A 17,697-nucleotide genomic window follows, 5' to 3' on the forward strand; every position below is an offset into this window, starting at 1 on the left:
TCCCAGATGCATCAGGCATGCATGTTAAATGTTATTGATTGGTGGGTTTCCATGTGCTGGATACACTGGATAAGAAACATCGCCTCCCATCCCCTGTTCCTGGGATTTTAACAACAGGCTGAGAGGCTCAATTAAGCAGGTGGAACTTCTCTCATCACATTATTTCCATGGCAGTAAAAGCCTTCACCTGCCTCATTTCCCAGTAGTAGGCTGCTGTTAAAGGCACAAGAGCAGGGCCGGTCAAAGAAGCTGCCAGCCCTAATATAATACCACTATTTATTAAGAACATTCCAAAGGAATTTATAGTTCAGAAGCATCACACCATACTAGACTAAGAAAAGCAAACAGTTCTCTGTGGTATTCTTCAAATAGATAAAATAGCTACCTTGAAGAACAAACAAGGAAGGGAGTGGCAAGGAGTCACAGTGAAGGCTGAGTTTCCCTGCTAAAACATCAAGCCTGACATTGCTTAAAGATGTCACTCACACACCCTTTTGGACTCTGGTACTGTACACAAACCACTGCTGAAAGTATTGAGTCATGAACCTACTTATTAGTGCCACTGAAGTCGATTTATTATTCCTGAGAACTGAATTATGACATATAACATCTTCAGTAGCAAACTATTGTTCTGAAATTGGAAGCAAGAACACTAGGGTTATATAAATACTGAAACACAACATCAGAAGCTTACTCAGACATGTGTAGCTCACTTCAGAATGGTTACATTACCCTTTTTTATTATTGGCAGCCCTTCTGCATTGACAGGCAGAAATACAGCAGGTGAAGTTTTCCTCAGCCTTGCATTTCATGCATGAACATTTTCACCTGCTGAATTTCTGGTTATTATGCAGCAATAATTAGGCATGTTGCTTCTTTTTCCTGATTAAAGTTCTTGTTTTAGCAGCTGCACCATGGCATATTGAAACTTAGCAGATGCAGTTTTCCCTGTTATAGTCTATCTGCGCTGGTGAACTGTGTCAGTTGAATTACTTCCTATAAGGCAGCCACCTTATGTGACTGTAAATCAAATAAAAACCTATATTGGCTACACTTGCACTTGTTTGTTTTAAAATAAGCCTTCTGTTTTATCTCTTGCAACATTCCCAAGTGATGCATTCTCAACTCAATGTTTATCTTAATATATATGCTATAAGCAGCCTTGGGGTAAGTGGCTCCTGAAGGGAAGGACTGTGCTTTGGAGAAGAGTCAGCATGTGATTCACAAACAGCTGATACAACCAGGGCTGCCAAATTTCTCAGGGACCCTGCCATTCTGCCATTAAAATAAGCAGGAATGGGGAACCTGTGGTCCAATAGGTCTTGTTGATTACAGATCCCATCATAACAAATAACTGGCCATTTTGGCTGATGGGTATTGGAGTCCAACAGCCCCATAAACTATAGGAAAGGGGAAACTTCGTTCATCACTGCATCTGAAAGCTGGGGGAAAGCTTAACCTGTTGGATATCTCCTTCTTTGCTAATTGTTGAACCAGGCCCAGTAACGGCCCCCGCCCTGAAGTTTGATTGGCTGCAGCTTCAAGCCCTAAAAAGTTTCATTAAAAAAAAAAAATGGCACACACACACAGCCTGTTTCTGGCTAGTTAGCAACTCTGCACAGAAGCCAGCTGAGAAAACAGGCAGCGCCAGAACCAAGAAGCTGCAAGTTGGTTACCCGCGGTTTCTCCGTCCACACCACCGACAAGCTGTAACCAGAATTCGCAATAACAGCTGATTGATCGACCGGGATCCCTCCAAAAAATAAAAGAGCCGTCACTAAGAAGAAGCGGGCAGGAAACCTGTGGATTTTCCCCACCCGCTTTCGCGGACGGGAAAAAAAGAAAGAAAGATCTATCTTTAGAGAGCTAATTGCAGTATACCACAGATGTGATGGTCGCAGACATGGGGTTTTTTGTTATTTAAAGTTGGCGCAATCGAAAGTGACATACTGCCTACTTAATTGTTTGCAACGTCTACCCCAAGGACAGGTTGTCATTTGTTTTCCGAGTAGACGGAAGAAGTCCTTGTGCAATGTTTTGGCTACAGAGGAGAGCGTCGCGATTCGTAGTAGGTGCGTTTCTCGCTCCCTCCCTCCTACGCGCTCGTCCGCGTTGCATAATCGTGTTCCGAGCCAGTCTTGCAGGCCAAAGTAGATAAGCACCAGCTGGGGGTTGGCCCTGCCCCTGTCTCCAGAGAGCTCCTCCCTCTGCTCGCCTCTTTTTCCGAAGGTAGTTTTCTTTCTTACTCTGCGGTGAGATACTTTTGGTGTGAGTGTGCTGCGCTGAGCTGAGCTGGTGGATTCCGCGGAGCCTGGTTGCCATGAGTACCCCCGAGGCAGAATGAAGGGTGGGAGGCACGCTTATACCAGCACGCCTTGCCTGGGCTGGTTCCTCGCCAAGTGTTGCTGCTGTTTCCCAGCGTGCAGAGGTTGGTAGCCGGCTACTAAACTGGATGTGCTTCTCGTTTGAACATTGGAGCTCTGGGAGGAAGAGGGTAGGCTGTTCAAATCCCAAACTAAATGTTTGCTACTCCTAACTCTGGGGATATTAAACTTGAAATGCGTAACCCTGGCTTTGCTATATGGCTGGGGTTTGAAGGGTGCTCAAGATTTTTCCCTAAGGGGGCTAGGAAGAAGCTGTACTGTATATAGAAACTGCCATAAAAATAGCATGTTGATGTATACCACCCTTCCCAAGTGGTATATGTGTGTGGTTTCTAGTTGCTGCTGACTTGTCACTCAACTCCGTATCTCTGTTTGCACATATCCTCAGATGTCTTCTGCCAGGAGAGAGAGACTTCTTTCTAGGTTTCTGTCCAGCATATGCTGCTGGTTAAGGAAGTGCAAACAGACTCCACAACTTTGAGAGCTATAATTCTTGTCTACATGCCTATGCACTCTATATGTTCATTTGACTTTAGGGATGTATCCCTCTGTGCATTTGGTGATGAGTAAACCCCATCAATTTCAGTGGAGTATGCTTCTGTGTAAAGATAGGATAGGCCCAGAAATACTGTTCGATACTAATAAACTAACAAATGTAATGATTGAATGAACCAGGGCTGTATTTTAGAACCAACTTGGAGATAAAAAGTGTGTGTGCTGGAGGGTGGAGCAGAGTTCATAGTTTTTCTGCAGACAACTTTGTGACCTTGCTTTGCCGATAAGAGCAAACTGTTGCTGAAGGAGTTGTGAGAAAGAACTACAGTGTTTCTGAAAGCATTTATTCCCCTCCCATTAGGGCCCCCCCCCCCCCAGATTGCAGATTCAAAATACTTTGGTAAACACTGTGTATAAATAAACAAAATTCCAAACCTCTCTGCTGACTTCGGACAAAATGTAATAGGGGTGGGGGTTCTTCATTTTCTCTCTGTGTTCCTGGAAAAGACAATGGTGACTTCAGTCTGCATTTAAAAAAGATTCATCAGAAGTGGGTGGGATGACAAGGTGTTAACTACATTATGTAGTTTGTATAATTCCTGACTTGGTTTTCTATAGCAAGAAGGTATATAATCACTCTAATGGTCATAAGTGCTTGTTGTAAACAATGATAATTGGTATTTGTATTGTACTTAATAGGTTTGGCCTCTGTGAGAAAGGCCATTATTTTCTATTTTACAGATGAACAAATGAGATTGAAAAGGAGAGTGCATTTGCTCAGTCCAGCAGAAAAGCTTTTTCTGGACAAAAAGCTTCTGTGCACAGATTGCTTTCTGGATTCCAGGCAGGCGGATGGAAAGGAGACAGTTTCTGGAACTGCCTGTGCAGTGTTCTTAGGGCTAGACAACTATCACCTATTGGGGGGAAACTCAGTTCTCACCTCTGCCTCTCAGCTGAAAAATAGTACTCTCTTGCAAATGTTTGTGCATGGTTTTCCATGTGTGAGGATCTCTTGGTGGTTGCAAGCAGGTCCATAACAATGACCCTAAAATCAAGCCCATTTACCTATGCAAGATAAGGTGGATGTTTCACCTTGCCTGATCTTTATGGAAATCATTCTTGGGTTCCTTATCTCTTTTATAGAATCCCATTGAGTTGGTTCCTCCCCAGCATTATGTTTTCTCCAATTATAGGACCACTTCCCTAGGAGGCCTTAGGCACTGTTGCTTAGCCTTAACCGCTGCCCATCAGCAATTTGAGCCTATAAAACTAGCCTGTTATACAGAACTATACAGACAGTATATATTAATGCTTTGTTATTACTCACACTTGAGGAATTTTCTTCATAGGTCTCATGTATTTGCTAGGAAACTGCATAGTCACAAATTTTATAACCATCCATGGGTGCTTTTTTCACCCAACATATGCATGTAGTTTGAGATACATTTAGAAAGGCAAAAATCTTATAAGATCTCCTTTAACAAACTTAATAAGTCATAAGCAGTCTTTAATTTTCAAAGTGTGTTTCACTTTATTTTTTAAGTACCTTAGATATTTGACTTTCTCACATAAAAAGATTGAGAAGTTAAACTTCAAAAATACGTGCCAGTTGCTTTGGTTTCATCTAAGTGCTCATATATATTCGTGCCCCAGGAATAATTTTGCTTCCTCTAGCTGTGATTAAAAAGTGGTGACTTTCCAGAAACTGACTTCTGTTCTGTCAGAAACTGGCTTCTGTTCTGTGGTCATACGGTTCTGCTATTTGCATTTCACCCCCAGTTGTAGCAGGCAGTAACCATTCTGTTGCATTCTTTACAAGAAATGCTAAGCAACAAGATATGCCCTCTTTTGCCACCATAGCAATGTCAATTCAAAATCCAGTGTAAACTTTCATTGTTACAACAGTTGTACAGCATTGTTTTATAAAGTGTAGGTGGTGGTTGTGGACATGCAAAAAGGCTCAAATGGACAGAGTTCAGCATGGTGTCTTAGTCGTTGCTTTGTGGGTTCCTTTCAAAGATCTCAGTGAGTGAAGTTTTTTATTGTGAGATATAAACTGGACCTTTTTTCATAGCTGCAGTTCACTATAAAAGTAGGGAAACCTTTAGCGTTCTTGCTGGTTGTATCGGAACATTAGGTAGAGCATGAGACTGTTAATCTTGGTCCTGGGTTCAAGCCTCATGGGTCAAAGTTTTCTGCATTGCAGCGGGCTGGAATAGATGACCCTCATGGTTCCTTCCAACTCTACAATTATATGATTCTGTGGTTCTAGGTTCTGGTTGTAATATTCCTTTGGGAGTTGGAGAAACACTTGCTGTGCAGAATATAGTAGTTTAACAAAGAATATCCGGTGGTGTGGATGACATAAATATGGGCTTTAAAAAATTCTCCATGTTCTGCTGCTCTTGCTCAGGAGAAATGTCCCAAAGATAATGCCCCAATGTGGACCCTAGAAAATAGTTGGTCTGTCTTCCTGACTTTAAATTAGTCCATATAAATGTTCTTGGACTTCCCTTGGTAATCCAAGGGCTGGGTCATACGGTTCTCTCAAGTATCAAGTTTGGATCTTTATATCCAGAGGACCCATTACAGGTTCAGGCACATAATTTTATGACATAACGTGACCTGAAAACAAATGGCAGAGAACACTTTCCCTACTTTGGCTTGCTGTTAAACCTTTAAACCCAATAAATGGTACAACTATCACTTGCTTATGAAAGACAAATCCCAGTTCTTGCTTTTTGGTTTGGTGACACTAGGTTGGTGCTTGCATTCTGGTTCCTGACCAGTAAGAAATGCACAAATATTTCTCAGTAATGTGTATGCACTTACACAAAGAGAGGCACATATGCCCCATCTGCACTGTACATTTAAAGTAGTTTTATACTACTTTAAACAGCCATGGCTCTCCCCAAAGAATCCTGGGAAGTGTAGTTGTTAAGGGTGCTGAGACTTGATAGTGCAACCCATTTCCCCTTCACAGAGCTGTGATTCCCTGAGTTCCCTGGGAAGAGGGATTACTTGTTCAACTACTCTGGGAACTGTAGCACTTTGAGGAGGATGGGGTCTCCTAAGAACTCTTAGCATCCTTAACAAATTACACTTCTCAGGATTCTTTGGCGGAAGCCATGACTGTTTAAACTAAGCTTTAAATATAGTGCAGATGGGGCCATAGACACTTCAAAGGTACTCTTTGGTGAACATGCAAATGGAGTTAAAGTCATAGGTGCGCCCGTGTGTCTATCTCTAAAGAATTGTACAGTGGTACCTCGGGTTACAAACACTTCGGGTTACAAACTCCACTAACCTGGAAGTAGTACTTCGGGTTCATCATCATGATCATCATCATCGACTTTTATTGTGCTAGCCATAAGCCATGGCATCATTCAGAAAAATAACAAAAAGAAAAACAACAATAACCATAAAAAACCTCCAGCACCACACATGCAATATAAACCACGGTCACAACTACTAAGATTGATTGTTGCATAAAATAGAATAGCAGAAGATTCTCTAGTAAAATGTGCCAAATTAAATATCCAAATAGTACCTCGGGTTGAGAACTTTGCCCCAGGATGAGAACGGAAATTGCACGGCGGCGGCACAGCGGCAACGGGAGGCCCCATTAGCGAAAGCGCACATCAGGTTAAGAATGGTTTCAGGTTAAGAACGGACCACCGGAACGAATTAAGTTTGTAACAGAGGAACCACTGTATTTGAGATTTTTTAAAAGCCTGCGCAGTTTGCTTTCTGCATTACACTCCCATGTCCTTGTACCTTGAAAATGTAAGTTGAGATAAGTAGAGCTGCACTATGGCTTAAGTGTTTCCTGCTCTGTGGAAGGTCATTAGCAAGGAAAATCTAAATCGGACTAGAGAAAATGTGAAACCAAATTTTTCCAAGAGGGGAAACTTGGCTTTGGATTTCTGCTGAAGCTTGGGCTCATTGATACTTGACTTCCTACTTAGGCTACTAGTTCCTTCCAAACCAAAAAAATGAGCCCGCAAGATTCAGGCAAGGCTACTTGAATGTACGGGTTTCAAATATTAGAACAGTGCCTCACCAGAAATAGAAATGTATTCAGTCTGGAATGACTTATTGGTATGTACCTATTATGTGGAACACCATCTATTTTGGCTGGCCACACTCAGATAAATTCTCTGAGATCATACTTTATCCCTCTACCTCTCAATTTATTTCAGAGTCAAGCGGAAGATACTTATGGTGCAACCTGTGATGGGATCTTCTGACATCCTTGTTTTTCTTTGTTTAAGCTGATATGTGGGACTCTCAAATTGGCCAAAATAGCAATTTCTAAATTGCATTGAGATGAAATGGTTGCTGACTCCACCAGTGAGTCAGATAGAGATACAGATTTTTCTTTTACAACATCAAAACAAGAAATGTTGAGTACAACTGAAAATTACAACAAAACTCTAGCTTTCTTTTAATGTAGAGACAGCACTTGTGGACGCATTGTATCATAAGGATATCTTTGGTTGTAACTTTGAACTTCTGACTACATTTGATAGACCTAGGTATCTTCATGTGAAGGCAACAGGAGTGAGGAGGAATGGGGAGGGTAATGTCCCCCCCCCCAATAGCTAGTGCTTTCATGGTATCTGGAACGCAAACTGGTCATGTTTGTTTGTGTTTCCTATGTGGCAACAAAGGGTGCAGGACTGTGATTCTGGACCTGGCTGTTTTCACCTTTTCTACATCAGGAGCAACCTATGAGAAACTGGTAAAAACCTACCCTTTATTGCAAATAACTACCGGTATTTGTGGGTTACATGCATTGTTAGCCTTTGGAGTCTGTGAAATTAAAACAATAAGAGAGGTGTTTTGTTTTTGCTTTTTTAGTACCTGTGTCCAACAGTGCTTAACCAAAGACTCTCATAGGAGGTTACAAAAAGAAAGCCATAGAAAGCATTCTTTTGAGCACTGGTTTTTTATATATATATATATATATATATATATATATATATATCACACACACACACACAGAACTGAAGAATAAAAAAGAAAAAAGGGAAAGAAAGGGAAAGAAAAGGAATAGATATATTCCATAATTCTATTCTGTCCACTTCCCATCCATCTTTCCCTTGTTCCCTAAAGCTTCCCATTCCTACTGCATATTCTATTTTTTCTAACTATTTAAACATTCAAATTCTTCTCATTATGAACTTTTAACTGTTGACCTTACTTTTTAGGTACGTAGTCTACAAATCTTGTGGCTCAGGGGGGAAGGCTAATTGTTATTGTTAGCTGATTGTTTTTGATAGTGGGTTAGTGTTGGTTGAATAGTTTTGGTGCTTTGTTGTAGCTTTATGTTTTATCCTTTTCCTGTAAGGCACTTTGAAACTCCATCATCACTTATATCTACTTGTTGCAGGTTTACTTCTCTTCACAATGTCAGTGCCAAGTCAACCATTCTTCACTGTAGCTCTCTGGGCAACCCACCTGTCTAAAGAAATCAACTGCTACCGTTTCTGTGTCTTCTCTTTAGTAGTTTTGCTGCCAAATTGGGCTCTGTACATCTTCTCCCTATCTGCTATCATTTAACTACCCTAACATGCAGTTCAACGCATAGATTATTTGTACCTCTTCAAAAACCTCTGCTAGCAGGATCTTTTGATTGTCAGAAAAATCCTGGTATAGTGACACTGTTTTAATGTTTGATGCTTTTCCTTTAAGGCTATGTGCTGACCTTTGAACACATAACGTTGTCTTGATAAGACATGAGAGAGAGAGACCTTGACTCTTGGGTCCACTGTGTATCTCTAAGAGTGATTCTGCTTTGAGGCTTGCTTTATAAAGCATGTATCTTTTTATTATTATTTTAATAAACCTTATAGATTATAATAATACTACAGTTCTGTGTATTTTGAATAGGTATTACTTCATGTGTAAATGACTTCTATTAGTCCCCAGGTAGACGAGCATTGTTCATCTTGTCATCACATTTTTTTCTCTGTGTGTTCTGCCCACCCCCAAATTATACTGATTTGAATTCTTTTTTAATCTTGCTATTGGGTAATAATACTTGAATCTTTTTTGTGTCAATAAAGCCTCTTTTAAGCTATCTAATTCTGAAGAAACTCAATGTTTTTACGCTGTTTTGTAAAACAGTGGTCACAAGAATGGAAAAACTGAAAAGAGAGAAATGTGGATAAATTATTATGGGGGAAATGGGGATAAGGAACTGGTGGCCGGAGCTCCTCTCTAGAAATCCAATGCTATATAAAATAATTAGCTGTTTGTTTCAGTGCATAAACAAGCCATGGAGGAAAGAGCAGGTATTTATTGATGTCAGCAGATTCATGACCATAAATACCTGCTCTTTCCTCTAAGGCATTCAAGGTGGTACATATGCTTCTATGTCATTGTATTTTCATAGCAGTCCTGTTAGGACAGCTCCCCTTTTCCAGGGGGCTGCGTTGCGGAAGGGGTTCCGGGACTCCCCAGTTACCCGGCAGTGGGTGGAGGGATGCTGCCCACATCAGTGGGATGCCCAGCCACGTCACGCCCCCCCCCCCAGCTGACCAATTGGGTTAGCTGGGTGTGTGGCCATCTGCCATTTAAACAGTAGTGCGACTTTGGGGCAGCCTCCATTCATCTCCTTTCCTCGGATCTCCCAGCCCGCCCACCCTCTTTTCTTGCATTGCATGACTATGGTGTTGCTATGACTAATGTCGGTTGCCTGGCTGTTGGGGCCGGGTAGGAAGTTTTCCACTTGGCAAATTGGCACCAGCCATTTAGTTTTCACCTACCTAGTAGCAATCATCACAACTTTGTAAGGTTAGGCATAGGGTAAGCCTTGTCATGGGAGGGGTGGTTGTTGCCTCAGGCCTGCCCCTCCACGTTAAGGATATCCCGTTAAAGAGATCCGGGGGTGTAGTTCCTGTCCAAAGCCTGGGTGTGGGCTAGGGCCATGCCAGGACCCCATCAGTGACCCTGGGAGTGCTCTTAATTGATGTATATCATAGGGCTCCCCCTATCAGTGGTTGACCTTTTTAGGCTTCCTGCAGGAGTCAGGATATAGTCTTGCTTCACCAAATTGCCTAAGCCAAACCGCTCACATCTGTAACCAATAAAGTTGTGGCTTTATTTATCCCACTAACCCAACATATGCATGTCTCTGTGTTTATTTCTGGGGGAACTGCGGGGCTCGGGGCCTCACCCTCAAATAGGTTAGGCTGGGAGATGGTAACTGTCCTGCTGTCACTCAGTGAGATTTTTAACCTCCCAGATCTAGTCTAACACTCTAATCCGGGGATGAGAAATCTGTGGCACTCCAAATGTAGGGCCGTAGCTCTTATCAGACCCAGTCAGAATGGCCAGTGGTCAGGGATGATAGTAGTGATAGTAGACAAAGTTGTATTTTAGCCAGGTTTGAGCTGTAATCTTTACTAAATCACAATGGATTTGTAAGTTCATTAATAATAGCAAGTAATAAATACCAACTCGAAATACAATATTAGGCAAGTTAAATAAAACCGCTCTTTAGGACAGTGTTTTTCAAACTTAAATTAATTACATATTCCTTTTGAGTGTTCATTTCTACTGGCATACCCTTTCCCAGGTGAAGATAGTTTGTGGGTAGTCCTAATACTACTATTTTATTTATGATAAAGTAAAAAAAAAAAACCTGCCATGTCCCATTGAAATATTTTCACATACCCCTGGAGGTATGCATACTATACTTTTGGAAACACTGCTCTGGGGCATCAGAAAATTTTGCAATGCAAACTGAAAAAAATCCTAAACCTGGCAAGTCTAGATTCCCCCTCACCTTTCCCTGGCATTTTCCTTTGCTCTTCAGGCATGTTGGGAAATGCATGATTTGCACAGTAGCAATTGCACCCTCCCTAAAAACTCTGCTGAAGTGAATGAACAAATTACTTAAATCAACTGATCATTTAAAGTGATCAGATACTTAATGTCATCATAGTAATATAATTTCCAAGCTATAAATGTGGAAGCTGAGGTGGTAACATTTACTGGTTCATGGCTAAGTTGAAAATTTGGACATAACATGCCAACTGGTTAAATGACAATTGGTTCTTTGTAATATTTTCCTTTAATGTTTAGGAAGGGTGTCCTGATGGATTTGTGCAGTTCATCAGAGGGTTTAAATTTAAGAAGAAAAGGGAGCAATGAACATGATTATTTGGATTGTGCTGCTCAGTGCAAAGTACAATACTGATAAGGTACCACAGTGCTGTGTTATTTAAACAAGCTATGAAAGCTCAAAAAGTTTGAGTAGGAGAAAGTTCTGAGCTATGTTTGTGACCGAAGCCTGTGGGAAAGTGTGTGAAATGCATTAGCAGCTTAAGATACCTAAGCAATAGACTTTTAGTGGCCAGTACAAAGGGAAAGTGAATTTAGTACAGGAAATCTAAGATTTGGGTCTACAGTGGTACCTCGGGTTACATACACTTCAGGTTACATATGCTTCAGGTTACAGACTCCGCTAACCCAGAAATATTACCTCGGGTTAAGAACTTTGCTTCAGGATGAGAACAGAAATCGTGCTCAAGCGGCGCAGCAGCAGCAGGAGGCCCCATTAGCTAAAGTGGTGCTTCAGGTTAAGAACAGTTTCAGGTTAAGAATGGACCTCCGGAACGAATTAAGTTTTAACCCGAGGTACCCCTGTATCAGTAAATTGCAGAACCTTGCATAACGTGTTTGTCCCTAACCACAGGGTCTGACACACGAGAGGAAAAACTTGGAGGGCATTGTATATAAGGAGAAACTTAGGGTAGGGTACAGAACTCCTCCAAATTCTGAAGCTAAGGGCAGTCTATATTATGCTGTTGAGCAGCTTTCACGTGTCATTGGGCAGCCATGAAATGAACCAAGCTAAATATTTCTTCAAGTCCCTAGATTTTTGTCCCTCTTGCTTTTTTGAGGTGTGGTTCTAAAGTCGTGAATGTGTCTAGGCAGCACCACTGCAGATGGGGAAACTTTTATGATTGAATGCTCATCCCTTTTAAAAAAATTCCTGTTCGTAAACAATAGACAAGGCGGGGAGAAATGTAGGCTAGAATGCTTTCCCTGAGATGCCAGTTTTCTATGCCAGTGGAAGAACACTGAAATCATGTGAGCCCCCACTTGTGCCCAGACACAGGCCTATCATCTCAGTGAGAACTAGGTTTTAGCCTGTCCCAAATCACAGTTTTTCCAGATGGAATTGTGTGTGGTGTCTTTAATCAGAAGAGGCATAATAACTACCCTCCAAGAGATCTGGGATCAACACACAGCCTTAACTATAATAACATCTTAGTTTTGTTCTTCCTGGAAACTGTGCATGCGGTTTTCTAATTGATGCCCAGGGCTTCCCACAGCTGCCCAAAGCAAAGGCATGCCACATAATCTGTGCACTGCTCTCAGTAGCGGAGCACTGCAGGTGACTGTGGGAGAGAGGTGAGAGCAAATAATAAGCAATTCTAGCATAACCCTGCCAGGGTTGAAAGAACTGTAGTGATTCACTTACTGCAATAAATACACGAAATAACTTGTATAATTTGTTCTATTTCTGTAAATGCATCTCTTAAGCAACTGTTGTCATAGCAGCCCTGTAAAATGACCAAGATATGTCATTTAGAAACAACCCCCCTCTCTGTGTGATTAATTAATTAATTGGATTTATATCCCATGCTTCCTCCTGAAGGGAGCCCAGGGCAGAAAACTCATCAGTGATACGATACAGTTAAAAATAAAATAAAAACACATTTAAAAGCACGTAAAAACAATAAACTTGATAAAACATCAAATTTAAAAGCAGATGTAACCAAATCACCTGTCTGTATAGGTTGCTGAAACAGGCAGGAACAGCATAATAAAAGTGCCTGTCTGGCCTCAATAGGCAGGGAGTTACAGAGCATAGGAACTGCCACTCCGAAGGAATGACTCCTCAAAAATGCAGAACAAACATTGTGTGTGCAAGTTCCACAGACTGAAGTGATCAAGAATGTGTGTTAAGTGATCCCTTAAGTCAGGCATCCCCAAACTCGGCCCTCCAGATATTTCAGGACTACAGCTTCCACCATCCCTGACCACTGGTCCTGTTAGCTAGGAATGATGGGAGTTGTAGTCCCAAAACATCTGGAGGGCTGAGTTTGGGGGTGCCTGCCTTAAATAAACGGATCCTAAGTCATTAAAGGTTTTATACACTAATGGTAACAGCATAAACTTTTATGACTGAATGCAACTTAGGTTACTGGCTAGCAGCCTACCTGTTCTTAAGCTTCAAAGGCCCACTTTTGAGAGGTGGGGGCTGCACACTGGCAGTTAGAATGAGGTTTGCCACTTGTTCTTTAAATTTGAAAGAAAAGTTCCCTATTCTGAACATTATTTGTGTGATGCAAAAACCTAATATATAGGTTACGAGCACAATATATTCTAATGAGGTGCTGTTAATAGTGTTCTGTCACACATAATACACCGCTTTCTTGCAGTCTTGCTCACAACAGGCTTTATTTGGGACCTCTAGTTACAGCCATAGTTATGTCACATACAAGAAGCTATTGTGAATGAAGGCTGTTGCTCAAGGATTTCTGAGAACTGATCTGTCAAATACCAGAGAGTAGCAATGCTAGGAGTGCCAGATGTGTGTGTCTGTGCGTTAAGGAAGTGGTCAAATACTGACAAGAAAATTAATATATTTCTGATTCAAATTCTTTCCTGCACTGGTATGATTTGCACCACATTTCCTACAAGAAAATGTCAGGGAACTGAAGGCTTCACATTTTAGTTTTCCAGTTGAACCATAAAGCAGAGAATATAAATGTGTGTTCAAATTGGCTGTTTTGAAATTCTGCATGGCAAGGGAAAGATGGTGGAGATTAAGATAGTTGAACAAGTTCCTCAGGTTTCCTTGTGCTTCCTGAATGATAGCTATGAGGAAGCAACTGGAATTACTCAGATGCGTGGTCTGGTGAAACCCTGTCTTACCAACCAATAGTAGGCATTGTGATGCTTTCATAGGGGGGAAACCAGATGCTACAGGTAGTTCTGCAGTCCTTGGGGGGGGGGTTCTTTTTGCAAAATTTAGTTCTTTCCTTTGTCAGGTGGGTGTAGTTACAGGATGTGTAGCACTAAGAATGGGTTGACATGGGAAAGAATAGCATAAAAAGTCTTTTAAAGAGGCATACTTTTATGTCAGCTGTAGAGAACCTCCAGCCTTCTCTCTCCAGCCCGATAGGACTCTTCCCTAGACCACTGGCCTTTTTTTGTGCCCTCCTTAAGTGTTTTTCTCTGGCTGAACTGTGATAAATGTCTCTTGTTTGTCTGGATAGAAAAGGGTGGGTGTATATGTGGAAATCACTGTGTAGAATGATAGTGTTAAATATTGTCATGGTATTCTTATGGAGTGGAGCCAAGACTCCATCCTTTAACTTGTTCTTGTGGTCACTTTCATTTTCCTTGTGATGTTTCGTTTTGCCATGTTCATCAATAAATAGTCTCTTGTTCTGGGTCTGCAAAAGTGAATAACCCTGCCTTATATTAAGTAAGAACTTAGCACTCTTTTCTTTTTCCTACTGTACAACGGTAGGTGTCCTACCCATTTTCCCTGTCCACTTTTGTCCCTGACCCTGCCCAACATACATATGTGGTTCCTGTAGGGTTCCTTATGAGGGAATATGGCCCTCAGACTGAAAAAGCTTCCCCACACTTGCTTTACGGACAGTTTGCAGTAAGGCAAACTGATAAAATGTAGTTAATGTTATAGGTCATTGATGTTAAACCAGGTGTAGGCATCCTTATTTATTATTTTGAGTGTCCTTGACTTTGAAAAGTGGTGCAAAGAAGCATGTAAAAGTAAGGAAGGAAAATAAGTCTTGTAAAGAACCAAAGTTTCACAAATAACTCCCAGCTGAGAAAACAATGGGTTACCAAAAAACAACAACACACAAGATCAAATGAGATTAACCATTAGAAGTTTTGTTTATTTTATATATAGGAGTATCGTTAAACTGCCAATTGATTCAGAAAATAATGTAGCAATTTACAATAAGTTTAACCTGTGCAGGGTTGTTTTTTCTTTTTAAATTTACCTTAGTGTTCTGTGGGTTTGAGAAGTAGGACGCTAAAGAGCACAAAGTTGGTTACCTTCTGAATCAAAGAGAGATTAACTGGGCCCCTTTCACACCCTGGTTACAAGAAGGGTGTGTTTGTATTTTCTGTCTTCCTCTTGGTGCCAGTATAAACCTCAAGTATGCATATTTAATTCACAAGCCAACAATTGCAAGCTGAATATTGGTGTAAGCTATCCATTTTTTTACTGTAGCAGTTTTTGTGCACTTTGTCAAAGTTGTATGTTCTTTGGAATGAAATGTAAGGGTTAATACACAAATCTTCTTGCTTCAGTGCACGTAGAAGCTTATTTGCTAATTAAGTCTTGGCATCTGATGGCCAAAAAGAAATTATTTAATTTGGGCGAGCCTATGAATAGATATTAAATATTACATATAACAAGAAATTGAGGAAACTTCTTTAACTGGTTTCTTTAAGACAGTTGAATAATCACAGGTGGATGTTATACTCTATTTTGTGCAATAATACCATCATTGTAGAGTATCCTGAAGTTAAAAGTATCTCTTTGAGTTCTGCTACGTCTTCCTCAAACTAAAGACTCCTACCAGATGCAGACCCAGATGGCTTGAACAACAGCCTCTTTTCTCTCTCCCCTTTGTGTTTTTTTTTACCATATAGCCTGATGAAGAGTTCAGGGGAACTCGAAAAAGTGTGTGCGCACGTGACTTTTGGGTTGATTTGTTGGACTACTTTTTAGAAGGCCCTGCACACATGGATTTAGCACATCCACTGGCTCTGCCCCACGCCCTGTGAGTCTTCAGTAAGGAACTATGGTTGGGGGCAGCTGTAACTTCGGAACCCGAACATTATCACACCACTCTGCTTCTCGATTGGTCCAGAGAGAAAGTTCTACCAGCAGAGGGGCTTCACTGATTAGAAGACTGACTTTGTATTGTAATGGTATTTTCAACACAAAGCTTGGAGTCCAAGCTGCTGATTTGAAAATAATCTTAAGTGTACTTTCTAAATAAATAGGTTTGTATAGATTTAATTCATTGTACACAAAATAATTTAAAATCACCTTAATTATCTTTTTTGTTAAAATGATAGCATTTTAACCACTGTACCAAATAACTGATTTTCTACTCTGATTTTAAAAGGCAATAAATGTTAGTGGTACATGCGGAACTGACTTTATCCATAATGAATGTTCTCAGGAATCTAATCAGAGGAGGTTAGCGTAGGGTTACCAGATGTCCCTGTTTCCCAGGGACAGTCCCCGGAAAATTCCATCCCCAGAATGTCCCCGGATTTCATCTAATGTCCCGGGAAACGCAGCAGTGGCAGTCTCAGCAGCCCGGAGCAGTTGACTCTGGCTGGCTTCAGGAGCTGCTTGGTAGTCCCCATGTGATGGTGGTGCAGGGGCTTTAAGATGCAGCTTCCAGGGTGCCTCCACCTTTCCTGACCCCCAGCAACTAAGCTGTGAAGGAAGGCTTCATGCTGCCTATCGGAGCAGCCTTCCAACTCCTACTTGCATGCAGTTGTGAAGGGAGGCTTCACGTTGCCTATCAAAGCTTGCGTGCAAGCAGGAGGGGGCAGGGATCTCTCAGTTAGGCAACAGGAAGCCTCCCTTCCCAGCTGAGGAATCCCCACCCCCTCCTGCTTGCAGGCAAGTAGGAATGGGATTGGGGCTGCTCCGATGGGAAGGAAGGCATCACACTGCTTAACTGTGAGATCCCTGCCCCCTCCTGCTTGCACGCAAGTAGGAATGGGATTGGGGCTGCTCCAATGGGAAGGGAGGTTTTGCCGCTCTTGGCCTTCCTCTGCCTTCCATGCCTGGCCCACCATACACCGCTTCCCCACCACCACCGAAGAACCAACAACTCATGGGCTGCCCAGGCTCATGGAGAAAGGAGATAGAAGCCTCGGAGGAAGGGGAAACGTGGCGGTTGAGGTCAAGGCGGCGGCCGCCCCTCTGCCACTGCTATTTATTTATTTATTTATTTATTTAAAGTGTCCCCAGATTCATTGGAAAAAAATCTGGTAACCTTAGGTTAGCAGGGAAGCCAGTCAGCATTTATTCATGTCTAACCAGGGGCGCCATCGGGGGGGCAGGCCACCCAAAAATGTGGGGCAGGGGGCCGAGACCACCCAAAAATTTGGGGCAGGGGACCGAGCCTGCCTCAAAATTTTCAAGGAGAGGCCTGAGTCCCCTCAGCATTCTGCAGTCACAGTGGGGCCCATTGGATCTTCCTGCAGCTGCAGCAGGCCATGGCGGACCCTCCCAAGGTCCTGGCAGGCCTTTTTGAGGCTGTGGCAGGCTGCGGCTGGCCCCATTGGGCCTCCTCCTACCACGTGACATCACATGTGTGCACTGGGCCCCCTCCAAACTTGGGTAGGACCCAGTGCATGTTCATCTAACCATTTGTAAGAAAGGAGAGTTCTCTCTTGGTTTCTTCGTTGAGCAGTAGGGCAATTTCTAGGGCAGTGCATATATGAACATAATATGTGTGTGTGAATTGCTTACAAATAGCATCTCTATTAGTTGTCAATGTTAAATTATTTTATTTAGGTTTAATTGGTTATCACTCTTTCTTCATTGTTTGAGAGGGTGATTACGTGGAGAATTGGCTCATCTTGCAATCTGAGAATTATATCTCTACCGGGTGGGAAGATCAAATTTTAGTAAGACTGTGACTGAAGGCAATAGCTAGGTTCAGAAGGGCTTGTTTCAGTGCCATGGAACTGTATTTGTCAGGGTGGAGGTCTATCAGTT

At 41.9% G+C, this 17,697-nt stretch overlaps 1 protein-coding gene across 22 annotated transcripts in view; it reads left to right on the forward strand.

Moving 5' to 3' along the window:
* Window positions 1–17,697, forward strand: part of KALRN (kalirin RhoGEF kinase) — a 501,553-nt gene that overhangs the window by 423,956 nt on the left and 59,900 nt on the right. For 4 of the 22 annotated variants that reach the window (XM_081188025.1, XM_081188027.1, XM_081188026.1 and 1 more), the window contains exon 1: window positions 2,242–2,428. The exons of 14 other annotated variants lie outside the window; for them this stretch is intronic. In XM_081188025.1, coding sequence (XP_081044151.1) covers window positions 2,341–2,428 — 88 coding nt within the window. In that variant the 5' untranslated portion in view covers window positions 2,242–2,340. Of the gene's footprint in view, window positions 1–2,236; window positions 2,429–15,599; window positions 15,973–17,697 lie in introns of those variants that run through there. 4 more of the 22 variants (XM_081188022.1, XM_081188023.1, XM_081188024.1 and 1 more) reach the window with 2 other exon arrangements.

Source organism: Podarcis bocagei (genome assembly GCF_964188305.1).
Source record: "Podarcis bocagei genome assembly, chromosome: 1".
In the NCBI taxonomy this organism is placed as follows: domain Eukaryota; kingdom Metazoa; phylum Chordata; class Lepidosauria; order Squamata; family Lacertidae; genus Podarcis; species Podarcis bocagei.